The 17,940-nt window shown below is 37.4% G+C and overlaps 1 protein-coding gene across 3 annotated transcripts in view; it reads left to right on the forward strand.

Annotated features, from left to right (window-relative positions):
• The first annotated feature begins 728 nt into the window (after positions 1 to 728).
• Positions 729 to 17,940, forward strand: part of CNTNAP2 (contactin associated protein 2) — a 559,041-nt gene continuing 541,829 nt past the window's right edge. The window contains exons 1-2 of one of the 3 annotated variants that reach the window (XM_015854926.2): positions 745 to 956; positions 1,346 to 1,682. In XM_015854926.2, coding sequence (XP_015710412.1) covers positions 1,589 to 1,682 — 94 coding nt within the window. In that variant the 5' untranslated portion in view covers positions 745 to 956; positions 1,346 to 1,588. Of the gene's footprint in view, positions 1,683 to 17,940 lie in introns of all 3 variants that reach the window. The other 2 variants (XM_015854927.2, XM_015854925.2) reach the window with 2 other exon arrangements.

Consider the following 17,940-nt stretch of genomic DNA (forward strand, 5'->3'; position numbering starts at 1 on the left):
CCTGAGGCATTTCTGAAAATCTCATCTTTTAAACAGTCTTAACCACTTAATCGTACTCACTAAATAACAGCAGATGCTTGTTAATAGTGTTTGTATTATTAACTGAAAATAATTTATATTTGCTTTGGGGCATCTGTAAAGAAATTATGCCTCTCAGTTTCTCAGCTTTCTCTGTGTAACACCAGATAAATAATTGTTTTCATGTTTCTTACTGATTGACTGTAATAATCCACGAATAGCTCCCTACCCTCATTATTCTACTGTATCTAGTGATAAGTACTAGGTCATTCTGTTTAAAGACAATGATGGGACAGATGTGGAGGGATGGAAAAGAGAAGTTAGTCTAGTAAAACCCCTAGACCATTAGGCTAAGATATGGCCAGGTTGGCTCAGTTAAAAACTGTGAAAACCATGGTCTTACTTTACTGTGGAATCGTTCCTGGCTTGTTCTCAGAATGGGAATAAATTATGGAATGAACACATTTGCATCAGAGGCTCTGCACCCCAGCTCTCTGCAGTGAGGATGGTGCTCAGCCTCCAAAACTAGGACTGCTCGGAGGACCTCCCTGCTCCAGCCTGGTTGGGATCCCTTAGACTTGTGCTTAGGGAGCTGCTACCATCCCGGTGCCCGGCAGAGCAGCAGCGAGGAAGGTAGCCAGTAGCCGGTCGCGGTGGTGTCACTGCGCCCCGGGGCCGAGACGGGGGCCGTCTCTTTCAGCACTGCGGACAGCGTCACCGGAGCGCCAGAGATTCCTGGGTTCCTGCTCTGATGCACCAGCGGAAGACGAGGAGGATCCTGGAGGCCGGAGGGGCGCAGAGGAAGAGGGAGGAGCTGAAGGAAGCAGAAAAAAGGGAAGGGCAGCGCTAGGGAGAGGACTTTCCCTTCTGATCTGTTTTCAGTTTGGCGGATGGAGGCTGCTGCTGCTGGTGGTCGCGTTTTCTCCTGCTAGAAAATGGTGAATACGTGAGGAGAAAGGCTCTTGGCCTGCTTCGCTGCTGCGGGAGTGCCTTTTCTTCCTCTCCCTTTCCCAGTTCCTGCGTCTTTGTTTTTGGCTCCCCAGCTGCCTATGCATGCACATCTTGTACATGTATCTGAGCAGGGATTTTCTTTCGGCAGCACTGCTCTGTACAGGAGGAAGGGCTCGGCTGCAGCAGTAGCATTAACAGCAGCATCAGCGGCGCCAGCAGCTCCATACTTCTCTCTCCCTTCCCTTCGTCTCCATCTCCCTTTCCCTTCCATCCCCTTCCCCCACCTTCCCGCAGCTTTTCAGAGATTGCATTTTCTCTTCTACGATACTTAGTGGCTTTCCCTCTTCCCCCTCCCCCGCCCCCTTCGTCGGAGAAGGCACACACGCACAAAAACGCAGAGAAACAAGAGGAAGAAAAGTACCGCGACCTTCTCCCTCTGCTGCAAACCCAGAGAGCAAGCAGAGACGGGATTTGGCTTCTACCCCAAGGTAAAGCCCTGCCTCTTTTACTTACTGGCCACATCCGCCGAGAAAGAGGAGCAAAAAGAGAGGATCTAAAGTGGAGAAAAGCAGCTATTCTACGTCTGGCGTTTGGAACACAGGGAGCCAGGAAGTGAAAGATGGTTGTGGTTGTTCGCACTGGCTGCAGGGCAGCTGTCTTCCTATGGATTTTCAGCAGCATCAGTTGCAGAGCCAGGATATCTCTCCCTGCTCGTAAGTACTCTTCTCTAAGAAGAATTCTAAATTTCAGCTCTACAATAAGGCAGGGGCCGAGGGGTTGTTTATTTTATCTCTGGTGGCAAAACTGGTGTTTGATTTTCTGTGTATTTGCCTGTGTGTGTATATGCTGTAGGTTGATACTGTTCTCAGTACTCACACTAGACCTTCCTTACAGATGATTTTAGTAGTAGCTTGTGTGGAAAGCTGAAAGACCTGCTTTGTAATACAGTCTTCATTCTGCAGTGAAGGCAGAGCGGGAAAAAAATTGAATGCAATCTGTTCAAAGTTTGAGGCTGTTTTGGCTTGTTTGTTATCGTTGTGGTTTGTTTTGCTTTGTTTATTTGTATATTTATTTTCTCACCTTCCTTAGAAGGTATGGAATATGCATTTGGAAGTACTTCATTTCAACAGTTCTGTGAGGGAAAGGAAGAGTTGTGAGTACTTTCTATAACTAGTGTTTTATTAAGGGCCAGTGAGAGAGCATTTATCTCATTTGAAGAGAAATGCATGATGTTAAGTAGAAGGAAGAAGTAGAAGGAGCTGAGCCTGGGTCACTTTCTCTCTGAGTGCAGTTTTGCTTCCCATAATAATATGAGCAGAGATATTTTAGAGAAGAAACTGCCCTCCTAGGGAGTAAAAGAAAAATGTTCAAATGTTTGCTGAAATGCTGAATTTTAGACTGGCAGGATGCAAAATACCTAAACAGCACTCAGTTCTGCTATCACTATGGAAAATATTAGAGTGTTCTTTGATTTCAATGTGTATTAGATAAAACCTTTAACACTGCACTGATGTGTAGCTTCCAGCAAGATATTTGCAGGTATATATCAATATCAGAAATTGCTTTTTTTTTTTTTTTTTTTTTTTCCTCTCTTCAAATCATGTAAACATTTGTCATTCGCAAAGTATTTTTGAAATATGTACTGAAGTATTACATTTTTGTAGATTCATCAAAAGTAGACCACACTCTTGACTTCCTTCGCTGTTTATAGAGGAAAGAAATGTTCTGAAATGTTACAGATGGATGTGTAGGGCCTGTGTATGTGTGACTGTGGGCTGATTCTACTGTTCAATCAGGGGACTGTCTTAGAATGTAATGTATACTGCATTGGTATGTGTTATATACATCCCTTTGCAGGATCATTTAATTTGTTTATTTGTTTTCTTGGGGGAGCAGGTGGGAGAAATGAGCTTGCAATAATTAGTAGCACTTCTACTTTCTCAGTATGTTTGTATCTGTTATCATCTGGTATATACTGAAAAAATATAATGTGGTTATTGCTACAGAATGTCCTTACATTGTCAACAGAAAATCTACAGTACTGCCTGCATTGTTTCTTGGTATGAGGGATTATGGGATGCTCATTTTTTTTTTTTTTTAATTTTTTTACCTTTAATTTGGGAAATATTTATTATCCCTAAGGTTTACAATTTAGTCTTGCCTAGCTATCTAATTTTTATTTATATTATTTCTTCACAGTGTGTTTCCAGGTCTGCATAATAGGATTGCAAACATACACACAAAAATATGATTTAACTTGTCAGAAATCTGTTCCTGGAAATCAATTTTCTCCATGTTGTTTTCCTGTAACAGGATTTTGATATTATTTATTCCAGTGTCTATATCAGTCAGTAGCTAATTACTGTAGTTTAATTTGAAAATGACCTACAGGAGGTGATCTGATTATCCAACAAAAATGTTCAACTTCTCAAAGAAAGCAGCTGAGAATCTAATGTTAATAGCTACATTACTTAAAAAAAATCCATTAATAGTATATATACACTATATACATATGTATATGTGTGTGTATATATATATATATATACAATGTTAATTAAAATGTACTTACATACATTTCCATTTTTAAGATTTTTTTGGCAAATGTTCAGAGACTCCTTCATATTAATTCATACAAAGCACATACAATACCCTCCTTATGTAGCATATAGCATTAATTTCTGACTCCTGAAACTGAAATGGAACTAGATTTCTTTAATGGAAACACAAACATCTCTTGAAGTAAATGTCAACCTGAAATTTTCAGAAAAGAGAATGCACATTCTTGATTTTTTTTTTTTTTTAAACCTACAACAATGCTAGGGAAGTGGTACCACAGTAGGAACTAATGTGCTATGTCACAGTGTTTTGGTGCATCACTTAACTGGTTATTCTGTTGCACACTTTAATATGCAAACTGATTACTATGCTGTAAAATTTTCTGCTAATTAATTGCATGCAAGTCTCAAACATGAATGCCATTGCTGTTTTCTTTTATTATTAATTTTCCCTGATTAGACAGTGCTCAAAGGTGTTTTTTTTAATTATATCTTCTGTTTGTTTGTTTATTCAGTTGGTTTTGAACATCATATTGATAATACTTCTGAAAGACTTAAAAATAGTGTACAATGTAACTGGATGTTCCTGTATTGCTATTTTATTTTATTTTTTGAGTTTGAAGTAATTAACATATGTTATATGTTAGAACGTATATAAGATTCAAGGTCTACACTGAAATATTAATCTCTAGAAATGAGATTACTACTCCTTATTTTCTTAAAGTTTATTTGTGCAAACAGAAAATGCATTTTTTCAGAAAGATTAGAGTTTTACATAACTTATGATAATGCATCTCAAATTTTTGCTTAATTTGCAATGTCAGTAAATCTACAATTGTTAAAATGATGTCTCAGTACTTTTTTCTCTTGGCTGAGAATATAATAATTTTGTAAGCTCTGAATCTTGTTCAGTTTTTGAGATAAAGTGAACTCTGGAAGTCCATTTTTAAGTACAATAGGCATACAGTACAATATCACACATACTCAGATCTTACTTTAAATTTCATCAATAGTTGTGATCTTCATGCTTCAGCAATAATTTCTGCTTTTTTGTTGTTCTTATTTGTTCTTGGAATAAGCATAGAGGAATCTCATCACTTCTGAAACCAAGGATACTGAACAGCTCAACCAGGAGAGGTCATCACAAAATAAAAAGTAGTACTGAAAATACAAATGTTATAGTCTGTAAAAGACTGTAAAAGACCATGTAAAATGGCTTAAACAGGAAAGGATAAGACTTTGGGTAGACTGACTTCCACGCGTACCCTTCTATTCTTAAAGAATGTGTCAAAGAGATTCAGTGTTGGATTCCCTGACTCTCTATGAAATTATAAAAATTATTCCTTTTTAGGAGTTATTTAGTTATTACAGCTTGTATCTTTAAATGTTATAAAGTAGCAGATCTCACATCCAATGCTGACAAATTATAACAATATTTAATGCCTTGTAAGAATCTTAATATAATAAAGAGCTATGCACAAACTATAGCTTTTCTCCTATTTTATTTCCCTATATATGCAGAAGCTGATTCAACTCTGAGCAATTTGACCAACAGATCATTCAAAGGATAACTGGTTAAATCTTGAGGTGTATCACTACCCATGCCTGTATTCCCAAATGACAATCATGCAAAGTCTTATGAGAGTACACATACTTGCAAGTGTATGCATTATTCTAGTCACTTCATACAGAGTATGATGAAGAAGAAACAACAGTCTCCTACATCAGGTGAAACTCTGAGTAAATTTTTACTCTTGTAAATTTTTACTTTTATAAATCTTCAAAATTTTAGAAAACTGTAGCAATACATGGAAAGAGGTAATTTGATCAGTACATGATTTCCAAAATCTGTCCTTTCTAGAATTTCATCTGTGGAACAAATAATGCAGTTTTTCATCAATCTTCACTCTTTTTTCACTGAAGAAACTGTACCAATGATTTTAAGAAACGTGTGGTTATGTTTTCTGTCAGTGAAAAGTTCACCGTTCAGTCCATAATACAGTGGAAATGTTTCAAAGATTCTTCTTTGAACCAGTTCAGCTACTTTATTGGCATTATATTGGTAAACATTCTGAGGCTGACAACTAATTACAGAACACATTGATTCTCTAAATGTGATAGGAGTTGTAAATTCTAGTAATCAGTAAACAATACTTTTGAGTCATTTTCTCTTCAAGATTTAAATTAACTGTAGATTGAAAGGTATTCTCAAGACCATGAAAGATATTACAGAAAAAAAAATTGTGCACATTTGGGTTTTGACAGTTCTGCAATTTTACAGGTAGCTTTACAAAGCTGAGGCCTTTTCAGCTTGAGAAATTGTTTCAGTACTCATGTGCTGGTGTAGTAGCAAATATATTTGTTCTTTAAGACAAAAGAATTGATAATTCATAGCAAAAAAGGATACTGACTTTCACAATTGTCTCCTTCTTCCCCAAAATCTGAGTGATATTTTGGGTTTACAATCCTGTATGAAGTTTGTTCATTCAGACATTTAAGTTAGGTCATCATGCTAAGCCCACTGGGGGACTGAAATATTTATTTAAATTTGATGGTAATATTCATCAGCATTTAATTTGTGTGTGTATGCATTTAAAATAAATCAATAAGTAAGATCCACTCAACATAGCTAGAATCTTTGTTAGTGGTTTTATACTTACATCAGTAAAAGCTCAGGTTAGGTTAAAACTTAAAATACATGACAAAAAGAAAATACAGCAGCTAAAATTACTTTCTAGTGCCATAGTATATCTAAACATATTTAGCCAAATAATTTTTTATGCTACAAGTAAATGTGATATGTTAGGATGAACATCTATTATTTGTTTATTTAGAATATTTGAACACTCATTTTAAAGGGAAAATATTTTATTGTAGAAATATGGCATTTGTCTAAATATGATATAAACATAACATTTTGTTTGATTTTGTAAAACTGCTATGTTACTGAATATTTTATAATCTCTGCTCGTGGATATCAGCTTGTATACATGTTACATTTATCTATACTTTCTCTGTTTCTACTTAAGTAGAATTTATCTGTCTATAACCATTTTTACCTCAAGTCTAAAGGTGTGTCGATGTCAATTTTTTTTTTCAATTAAATAATGATGAATCTTTGAAATGCCTTTGCTTAATAGTCTTACATACTTAAATTGATATTTACTGTGGTGACAATCAAAATCTGAAATTTAGAAGGAAGAGATACAGCAGATGAGCAGCTGGGCCTAAAATAATTAACTGAAAGGATCTTGTTCCATAATGGGTAGCTTAAAATCTGCGAGGAAAAGTTTACTGTAGGAGAAATGAAAGAATTAGTAATGTATTTAATGGAAGGTTAAATATATATGTGTCTAGTGCAATGGAATACAAAACAGAAGACAATGGAATTACAGTATATTTTAGATTTTGATGAATGTCTTACCTGCCTCTTACTCAGTACGGCCAGGATGTTAGAAATTATAGGTGAGCTGCTTGTAAGCATGGGATGGTATTCAATTGAGTATCAGTCTTCTTCTGAAAACACATACCTCCCCAAACTTTTGCTTGTTCTCTGTAATCTCTTTGCCATTGATCACATAACTCCTTTCTCATTTTATTAGTCATATTACTCTCTGTCCTTGCTCTTCCCTTCTCTTCCACAAGAGAGTGATTCGATACTCTGTCATACTTTTACTGGTTCATCACCATATCAAGTAATTTGCTGAACTTGAAGCTAAGAGAGTCTTCATTGATTCCTGATTAATTCATCTGTATTTGAAAGCTAGATATCCTAGCCTGCTAAATAAGATAATCAGGTATTATGAGTGACATTAAGATACCTATTTGTTATTCCCTCCCCAAAGAAATGGTTATTAGAATATCACTATGAGGAATGCTTTTGTTGATATTTTTAATCACACACACATATATATATGTTTCAAAATTTCAGCCAGTGTTGTGTATTATACATATCGGAAAGCCTGATTTCAAAGAATGCTGTGATAAAATCTTGATCCCAAACCTGTATACTTATAGTTTAAAAAGCCGATAAGCAATAGCTGATCTCAGCTACAATGTGGCTTTGTTGTTGTTGTTGTTGTTGTTGTTTTGTTGGTTTTTTTTGTTTTTTTTTTGTTGTTTTGTTTTGTTTTCTTTGCTTTTTTAATACTTCCACCTGCTTTACATGTGAAGCTTTTGCCCCATTTCATCCCAGCATTGAATCTCTCTGGAACCATCCTACCTTCACGATCATACTCATGGCCTCACTGAAAAACATATTGTTTCTTTACTCTAGCTGACCTGGATGTTAAAACCTTGAGACATGAAAACTTAAAGTCATCCTCAGCTTCAAAGACTAAAGATACTTTTACTGCAAGTCAACAGTAAGGATGTTAAATGGTGAAGGGCTGAAAATTAGGATTCCACTGCTTCTCACTAGAAAACATTCATTTCCTTTGCTATAGTTACTCTGAGATATTTTGCATTTCACATTCAAAGGAATTAGCAATGTTTGTTAAACTTATGTACACTGCCATTCAAGCACCACAAGAGTTAAAAATGTGTACACTTAAAATATATGTGGAAATAGACATAAATGCTTATATATGTACATTTTATGTCTTCTAAATTTGTCTTCACAGAAAACAAGTCCCTTCAAAATATTAAATTAAAACTGTCTGTCCTTGTTAGCTGATATTTAAAATCTTCCTCTGTTGCTACTGGAATGTAAATCAATTTGTTACCACTCTATGATCTGACTATAAAATACAGTTTCTGTTCCTAACACTGTATGTTTTTGGTGTTTTCTACAATTAATAATTCATCCATTTGAATGTAGTCATATTTTGGTAGGGGTCCTTTTCTTTCTTATTGCCTCTCTCACTTTTTTCTTTTTTTTTTAAGTTTCAAAAAAAAATTGTTGTTGTTGTTTGTTTTGTTTCTTTTCTCTATAATTATCATTATGATTTCTATGCATAAACAAATTAAGCGTGGTATCCTTTTGATTTTTTTTGTTCTGTGTTTCTTAGACTCCAATTTATAGAATCCAAAATTGCATAATGGTTGAGGTTAGAAATGAACTTTGGGGGCCATTTGCTTCAACCTCTACTCAAGTAGGGTCACATACAGCAAATACCTCAGGACCATGTCCAGAAAGCTTTTGAATTATCTCTGAATACAGAGACTTCACCGCCTTCCTTGGCAGCTTGTTTCCAGTCACCCTCAGAATAAAAAAATTGTTGCCTGACAGTCAGATGGCATTCCCTGTGTGTCATTTTGAGCCCATAGCTAGACAGGTTTCAGTGGGACCATTTCTCCTGCCTGTTGAGCTCCCTCTGGATAGTGGCACAACCCCCTGAAATATCAACCACACCTGCTGTTTTGTGTCATCAGCAAACTTGTTGAGAGTGTATTTTACTCTATTATGCAATCCACCAACAAAGATATCAGTAGGGCTGGATCACACTCATACTAGGCTCTGTAGCCAGTTTTCAGTTCTCGTTAGACTCCTCATCCAGCCAATAAGGATATTTATAGGGATTTTTTGACAGTGAATAAATATTTACTGAAGTCCATGCAGTCAATATGTTCTGTTCTCATCTACCAGGCCAGTCACATCATATAAGTTTAACAAGTTGGTATGACTTTCCCTTGGTGAATTTATGCTGACTACTTCTCATGACTTCCTTGTCATTTGTACTTAGAAATGGCTTACAGCATTAGTTGCTCGGTCATCTTTCCAGAGACTGAAGTGAGACTGACCAGCCTGTTGTTCCCTCAGGCCTCTTTCTTGCACTTCTTTGAAGACTTGAGTGACCATCCCTTTCCCCCAGCTATCAGGCAGTTCCTCAAATCTCCAAGCATATAATTAATGATTTTGAAATTATTCTTAAAAAGCAGAAGTCTTAAATTCTGAAGAGGCCTAGCTACTGCTACTACTACTGGATTTACATCACTTTCAAAGAACAACGAAAATAAATCATTAATATTAGAAACACATGTGCAAAAAATATATGCATTTGGAGAATGATCTACAAGACTAACAAGAACTGCACTCAAGGTCACAATCAGTAGGCCATTGGTATTCCAATAAACATCTAAAAATGTGTTTAAATAAAGTTGAGTAATAAGTACCTGAAGTCATCTAAATATTCCTGCTTTTTTATGATTATAGAGATTGTATTAAACACTTTACTGAAATGAATCAACTACATACATAAATGCATACTAGAATCAAAATAAAATAACAGACTACTCAGATATTGTAATTGAATAATAATATGGGTATAGAAGTATCTGTTAGATATATTGTTGATAACAATGACCCTATGTCATAATACAAATTGATCATTAGTTGATTAAAACATTCTATGTATTTAACAATATGATAAAATATTTTATTTTCAAATAATCAGTTATGATGGTATAGGAGTAGTTATGTCCAATTTTAAAAATAAACTACTCTATTTGAAATAAACTTTCTGAAATGATTTTTTTTTCCACATATATGCATGTACAATTGACAGGTAAACAGAGGTTAATCCAGATGTTTTGTATGAAAGATTGTCATGATAGAAAGATAATCAAAGATAAATGGGAAATGCTTACTGATATCAAAGGCTCAACATAAACACCACACAGGAACAACCTCCAGAGAAAGAAATCCTGCCTTAGTGGGTGTCAGCCCTTAAATGAGATCCGGGAGAGGTGGAGCCAAGCTCCACCCCTTCTGGTATCACAGCTGAATTACCTTCATCTGTGCTCCCGTAGCTGACTCATTGCTTGCCTCGGGTGGTTAATCAGGGTAATCAGAGGTTCAGGCTGTGACCAACAGTTTCCCATATGGCACATATATAGATGATAATGTTATCTGTGAGACCTGATGTATTTTGCTGGTAATATACAATGAAGCTGCATTGAGGTTCCTTTAAATAGATGGCAGTGTCTTAAAGGCACTGAATCTAAGTTTAACTAATTCTTAAGGCTGTCTCTGTGATTCCATATGTGATAAAGGAAATTGCTCAGGCAGGGGCAGATTATTTGATAAGTTTTTTAAGATGTAGTTAGGCAAAATGGAAATCAGAAAATGAGTAAAAGGAATGTGATGCATGTTTCACGCCTAGCAATGAATCCAGAAGGTAGTTTGATGTTTATTATATTTTTAAAGTCTCTAATTAATTGTTAACTGAATACAAGGAATATATTTCCCTATGTTACAAACGCAGATGTTTATTGGGAATACTGGTGTCTAGCAAGTTCTTCAACTGAGCCTGGTCTCCTGGTTCGTAATGCTACACTGCCAGACCATTACCAAAGGTAATTCTGTCCACAGTGTACACATGATATTTTTAAATTCAAACACTTTGAAGAGTCAGTCTGGCATGCAGAAAACAAGATCATCTGTCTTGGGATCTACTGAGTACAAAGGAAATAAACCTAAGATATCTTTTCTCTAAGCAAAACATATTTGGTGACTTTAGAGTTACAAAAGAACTATGTGAAGATCCAGCATTCTGGCAATGGTTTTGGGAATATTAGTGATAAGATCTAAGGCAGTGATCCTTTGCAGTGAAAGGTACTTTAAGCTCTTTCTGGGCAGTCTGAACTCTGAATATTTAGCCACACCAATGCATTGAAAGACATTATTTGGGACTTTACAATAGGATATATTGCAAATAATTTGAATTATTTTAGTACCTCAGGTGTGTCACCTTCTATTTTAGAATTGACTTTGATCACAATGTTATACTCTGTTTATCTTATTTAAACTGAACAGATAAACATAATTTTGCCACTGACACTTAAGTTCTGTACATTTCATTCTATTTATCTTTAGAAAGCTTTATTGAGCAGACTGAGAGTTTCACTTATATCTGCCATATTTAACCAAAATTCAGATATATAAATTAGAGAAAATGATAAGAAGAACATGAAGGCACTGGAATGTGATCCCTTCACGAATAGAATTTTCATGAAGTAGACTTTTCCTTTAATAAATGATAATCAAGCTAGGATAGAAATGATCACAAGTTTTTGACATCAGTGCTAACACTCATGAATAGACTTGTATAGACAGTAAACTACAGTTCTTTTTAAAGTAGCATGTTTAAAAGCCCAATGCATATTAGCAAAATGTGAAGGCCTGCATTTTTTCACAGTGGAATATATCAACTAATCCTGCCACTAACCACATTAAAATACATCCAAACAGAACAGTCTTAAATTGTACAACTCCAATTCCACCCCTCTAAAAAAGCTGCCAAAAATAAGCCGCAAAGAAAAGTGATTCAACAACCACCAACCAAACATTTGCTTTTCTTCTCTGCCTCACAGGAACTGGCTTTCTTTTGCTGGCCTACTTTTCATTTGAAAATATGATTACCATTATCTAATAAAATTACAGGGTGTGGAAGGGAGATGTTAAATTATTTCATCTATTAATTCCATCGTGTTCATTTTTAAGTGACATTGTTAAGCAACAGATTTATTAGGCAACATGCTGCTCTCACTTCAGTAGAATAAAGAGAGGTTAACATGCTAAAAGTTGAGTATGAAGATCTTTTTTATTATCACCCTTGGTAATTCATTCTAATGTTCTTTCTTTTGCATGTTTTCTTTTTTTCCCTGTTGTATGAGTTCGGACTTCAGGTGGGTCAGTTGCACATGGAAAGGAAAATGAAAGATACCCTGTGTTCTTACTAAAGAACAAGCCCAAATATTTTTAAATACAACTTTATTCTGCTGAGAAACACCTGCTTGTTTCAAAAGCAGACCAGTGCTTGTAGTTTGTCGGTCAGCACAATGTTTTGGTACCACTAGCTGCACTCATATAAGCTGTAGTTCACAGCTGGTCTGCTCATAATTCATTTTGTATTGTAATGTAGAAGGGATTCAGGTTTTGCTATCCTTATTTGTATGTTGTATAATGTGACATTAACTCCACTGCTCTCCCAGAGTACTGTACTAGTCAGCAGAATTTGTGATGGCAAAATCTCCTAATACTTTTTACATACTATCATCAGCACTTAATCTGAGAACACTGCTCATAATTCATTATCAATTTTTTTTTATTTTTTTTTAAAGAATATTTAAAAACAACATCTAAGGTTTAGTTTTGTTGTATCAAGCAGAATAAAAGTAAAAATTGCTGTTTGCCTTAAATGATTTGTTAATGGAGCAGAGAAGAATTATAGAATCAAAATGGCTAGGGGTGGAAGGGATCATAAAGATCATCTAGTTTCAATTCCCCTGCTGTGGATAAGGTTGCCAGCCACTAGATCAGGCTGCTCAGAGCCCCATTCAGCCTGGCTTTGTATGCGTCCAGGAATGAGGCATCTGCAAATTCTCTGGGAATTTCTTCTTAAAATCTAGCCTAAATTTATCCTCTTTTCATTTAAAGCCAATCCCCTTTGTCATGTTACTATAAGATTGTTTAAAAAGTCAGTCTCCCTCCTGCTTATAAGCTTTCTTCAAGTACTGGAAGGCCTCAATGAAGTCACTTTGGAGCCACCTCTTTCCCAAGCTTAACAAGCCCAGTACCCTCAAACTTTCTTCATAGGAGAGGCGTTCTGGTCCTCTGATGATCTTCACGGCCCTCCTCTGAATGTGCACTGACAACTCCGCATCATTGCTGTGCTGGGACTCCCAGGCCTGAACACAGTATTACAGATGAGGTCTCCTGAGGCCAGTGTAGAGAGGGACACAATCACCTCCTATGCTTTTGATGCAGCCCAGGATACCATAGGTCATTCAGGCTGCAAGTTCACACTGTTGGCTCATAGAATCACAAGGTTAGAAAGGACCTACCAGATCATCTAGTCCAACCATCCTCCCATTACTGTTGCTCCCACAAGCCACTAAACCATATCTCTTAGCACCTCATCCAGATGCCTCTTGATCACTGTCAGGGATGGCGACTCCACCATCTTCCTGGGCAGGCCATTCCAGCACCTGATCACTCTCTGATAGGAAAAGTTTGTTCTTATGTCTAATCTAAACCTCTTCTTGTACAACTTGTGTCCATTTCCTTGGAACCTGTTGTTGCCTGGAAGAAGAGACCAAACCCCTCCCCATTACAGTCTCCCTTCAGGAAGTTGTAGAGTTCAGTGAGCTCTCCCCTGAGCCTCTTCTTCTCCAGACTAAACAATCCCAGCTCCCTGAGCCACTCCTCATAAAACTTGTACTCCAGAACCCTCACCAGTTTTGTTGCCCTTCTCTGGACACATTCTAGGGCCTCAATGTCTTTCTTGTAGTGAGGAGCTCAAAACTGAACACGGTACTCGAAATGCAGACTCACCAGTGCTGAGTACAGGGGGATGATTACCTTTCTGCTCTTGCTGGCCAACACTATTTTTAATACAGGACAGGGTGCTGTTGGGCCTCTTGGCCACCTGGGCACACTGTTGGCTCATGTTCAGCTAAGCATCTACCAACACCCCCAGGTCTCTTTTCACAGTCATCCAGCCACACATCCCCAAGCCTATAGCAGACCCAGCACTTGGCCTTGTTGAACCTCATCCCATTCACCTCATCCCAGTGATCTGGCTTATATAGATCCCTCTGAAGGACTTCCCTACCCTCAGGCAGATTGACACCACCTCCCAGCTTGGCGCCATCTGCAAACTTACTGAGGGTACACTCAATCCCATCATCTAGGTAATCAGTAAATATATTAAACAAGATGGTCCCCAGTACCATCCCCTGGGGGGCACTGCTTGTAACAGGTCACCAGCTGGACTTAAATCCATTAACCCATTGGGTTCAGCCCTCTAGCCAGTTCCTTACCCATAGGAGGGTGTACCTGTCTAGGCCATGGGCAGCCAGTTTCCCCAGGAGAATACTGTGAGAGACTGTAATCAAAGGCTTTGCTGTAGTCAGGTCAACCAGTTCTAGAAGGAGATGAAGTTGGTCAAGCATGACCAGCCCTTCACGAACCTGTGCTGACTGAGCCTGATCCCCTGGAAACCATGCACATGCTGTGTGATCTCACCCAAGATGATTTGCTCCATAACTTTCCCTGGTACCAAGGTCAGGCTGACAGGCCTATAGTTCCCCGGATCCTCCTTACAGCCCCTCTTGCAGATTGAAGTCACATCAGCAAGTCTCCAATCCTCTGTGGCCTTGCCAGATAACCAGGAATGCTGACAGATGGCTCAGCAATCACTCCCACCAGCTCCCTCAGCACCTGAGGATGGAGCCCATCCAGTCCCATGGGCTTGTGACACTGCAGATGGAGGAGCAGCTAACTGTCTCCACCTGAATCACCAGGGGTGTACTCTATGTAATATTCCAGACTTCTAGATCAGGGTGTTAAGTGCCCCGAGGATAACTGATAAGCCTATTAAAGACAGATGTAATGAAAGCGTTGAGAACCTCAGCCTTCTCCTTATCCTCAGTGGTCAAATACCCCACTGCATCAAGTAAAGGATGGAAATTCTCCTTGGTTCTTCTCTTACTGCTGATATATTTGTAAAAGGATTTCTTGTTCTATTTTACTGCAGTGGCCAGTCTGAGTTCAAGTTGAGCTTTTGCTTTCCTAATTGGCTCCCTGCATACTTTAGCAACTTCCTTGTAATCTCCCAAAGTCTGTCCCTTCTTCCAAATGATGTAGACTCTCTTTTTCTTCTGATGTCTCAACAATAGTTCTCAGTTCATCCACACCAGCCTTCTTCCCTTATGCCTCACCTTACAGTATTTAGGAACAGCTTGTTGTTGTGCCTTTAAGATTTCCATCTTGAGGAGCATCAAAGCTTCTTGGACCGCTTTACCCTTACAGAGCAACTCCCAAGAGACCCCTGCAACTAGCGTCCTGAACAGATCTAAGTCCACCCTCTAGGAGTCACCCATCTGACATCTCCAAGAACAGAGAATTCTACAATTTCATGGTTGCTCTGCCCAAGACAGTCCCCAACCTTCACATCACCAACCAATCCTTCACTGTTAGTGCAGAGCAGGTCTAGAAGGGTACCACCCTTGGTAGGCTCTCATACCAGCTGCATAAGGAAGCTGTCTTCCACACACTCTAGAAAACTCTTGGTCTGCTTCCTCTGTGCTGTATTATATTCCCAACATATATCAGGGAAGTAGAAGTCTCCCATGAGAACGAGTGCTGGAAATTGTGCAGCTTCTGCAAGCTGTTCATAAAATGCCTCGTCCATCTCTTCACCCATATTAAGCAGCCCATCCTGATTAGACTCAAGTCCAGCTTTTCACAAACTAGGACTCCTGAGTTCTTTTGCAGAGGGCTGCTCTCAGTCAGTTCTTCTTCCAGTCTGTACACATATCTTGGATAAGTACAGAGAGATGTAGGGAAATGCTTTGCCAAGTGTGCAGTGTTATGGTAATCTGATACAAGCTGGGCAGTTCTCCGAGCTAGAAACTTTTCCTCTCAGACTCTTGTGTTATCTGTTCCTAAGCAAGCTCTTGATGTTAAATGGAGGCATATGCTTCTGTAGTACTTTTAAGGTGCTGCAGTGTTTTCCCATAGACCATTATCAAGCCACACTCTTCAAAGGAGTGGATTGGAGCAGTATTTGTGGAGCACAAAAGCTTAGGTTGTGCAAAATAAATTAGTTACAGAATGACTGTTAGGAAGATTATAGAAATAAGTGAAGAAAATTGAAATTTATTTCATTTACATATGACTTTGGATGGAAAAAGAAGTAGGAATATCTTCTATTTTTATTTTCATAATGGGACACTTGTATCTTTTGCTAAACAACAACAACAAAAAAGTAATTAAGAAGTGTTTTTATAGGATTTCTGAATAAATATTTGAAAACAAAAACAAAAAAAAATCCAACTCAATTTTGTTTTTATTTTGGATATATTTTTCTGTTTTGTTTGTTGTTTTTATTTTTAAACTGAAATCTATCCCTTTCTTCCTAAATAACACCAGAATTTCCAGGGTTTCTGGTCCTATATTGTTCTGACAACAATTTTGCCTTTTCACTTTTACATTTCCTATTACACAAAGCTATTCTAATTTCAAAAGCTTGTATTCTTGGAGGTGAACAATCTTTCTGCATGTTGCCTTCCTTGTACTGAAGAGGGAATTTGCCTGCTTTTCTCCAGCATGACGGATGTGTCGCTTTTCCTTCAGCTTTGCTTTCTTGCCTGTTTGTCAGTGGGTCACTGAACAAACAGAAGCTGAGAAAACATCAAACAGATAAAAACAACAAAGCAGTGCTCATAAAAAGTCGATTAGCTCTAGAACAAAGATTACTCAGTGAAGCTGAGAAATAAATAAAAATAAGGGCCTAATTTCATTAGATTTATCCTTAAGAAAGCTTAATTTTTGAACATTAAATTGCTGATTTAATAATTTCTAAATTATAAAGGACTTCATGGTGGAAATATACCAACTGGAGAAAACATTTGGATCAGCTTGTAGAAGTAAAATAATACTATTAGCTTTCTGTCAAACTTTTCATTCCTTTTCTGGGAATATTTGGTAGTAGCCATTGTTTCTTTAATGAGGGGTTCCCAGGGTTGTGAGATATGTTTTAAGAATATAAGAAATGAAAATGGCAAGGTTGCAGAGCTCCAAATAATCTTTTCAGATCTGCAAGAATATTCAGGGTTTTTTGCTGTTGTTGTTGTTTATTTTTTTGTTTGTTTTCTGTGAATTTGCTGAAAGTTATCATTATATAATAGTAGTTCAGTAGTGTAGTTCATTACTTATTCTTTTGAAGAAAGGCAATATTGCTGGTGAAGCCAATGGAGAGTTAGTAGGGTACAGGTTTAACCCTATTTACCTCAGCTTAAAAGTGACATCTTTCTGTCAAAATTAAATAAATCTTCCCTTCAGAAAGGTCTCTCAGACCCTCTCATATTGTCAGTCACTGGTAATCACTTTAAATGCAAACTCGAAGACCACGCTTGCCTAAATATTACTCAGCACTGAATAAGTATCCAGAAAGAGTTTGAAACTTTTCCTGATTGTAGTTGATTAAACCATCACTGGCTACTATGATAATACATGTGAACCCCACACCTCCGTCCTCCCCTCTACCTATTGCTGAGGTTGCTCTTGCTCCCTGCTGTCTATGTAAGTCAGTCAGTCAGTATAGACAGTATGGCAGATCAGTCAGAGCAGTGCACAAGTTACACAGACTAATTATTATCAAAATACCTGTGCTGATACTTATTTATGCAACAGATGAAGGAAATGTATGACTGGTAATGGATAGACACACTCAAAATTTTGGAGCCAGACAAAATTTGGCAAAAGGTGCTTTGGATGACATCCTTCATATTACAGAAAAGTAACAGAACTTTGATTTCCCTGAGTCCTCCATTTTTATTATTATCTTAATGCTATCAAAGAGCTTATATCCATTTCTCTTTTGCAACTTCCTGTTTCTACTGAATCCAAACCATATTTGTTACTGTGGTGAAGAGCTGCAAGAAAGAATTTTTATGGGCTTACAGAGGA

Source organism: Coturnix japonica, chromosome 2 (assembly GCF_001577835.2).
Source record: "Coturnix japonica isolate 7356 chromosome 2, Coturnix japonica 2.1, whole genome shotgun sequence".
Lineage (NCBI taxonomy): Eukaryota > Metazoa > Chordata > Aves > Galliformes > Phasianidae > Coturnix > Coturnix japonica.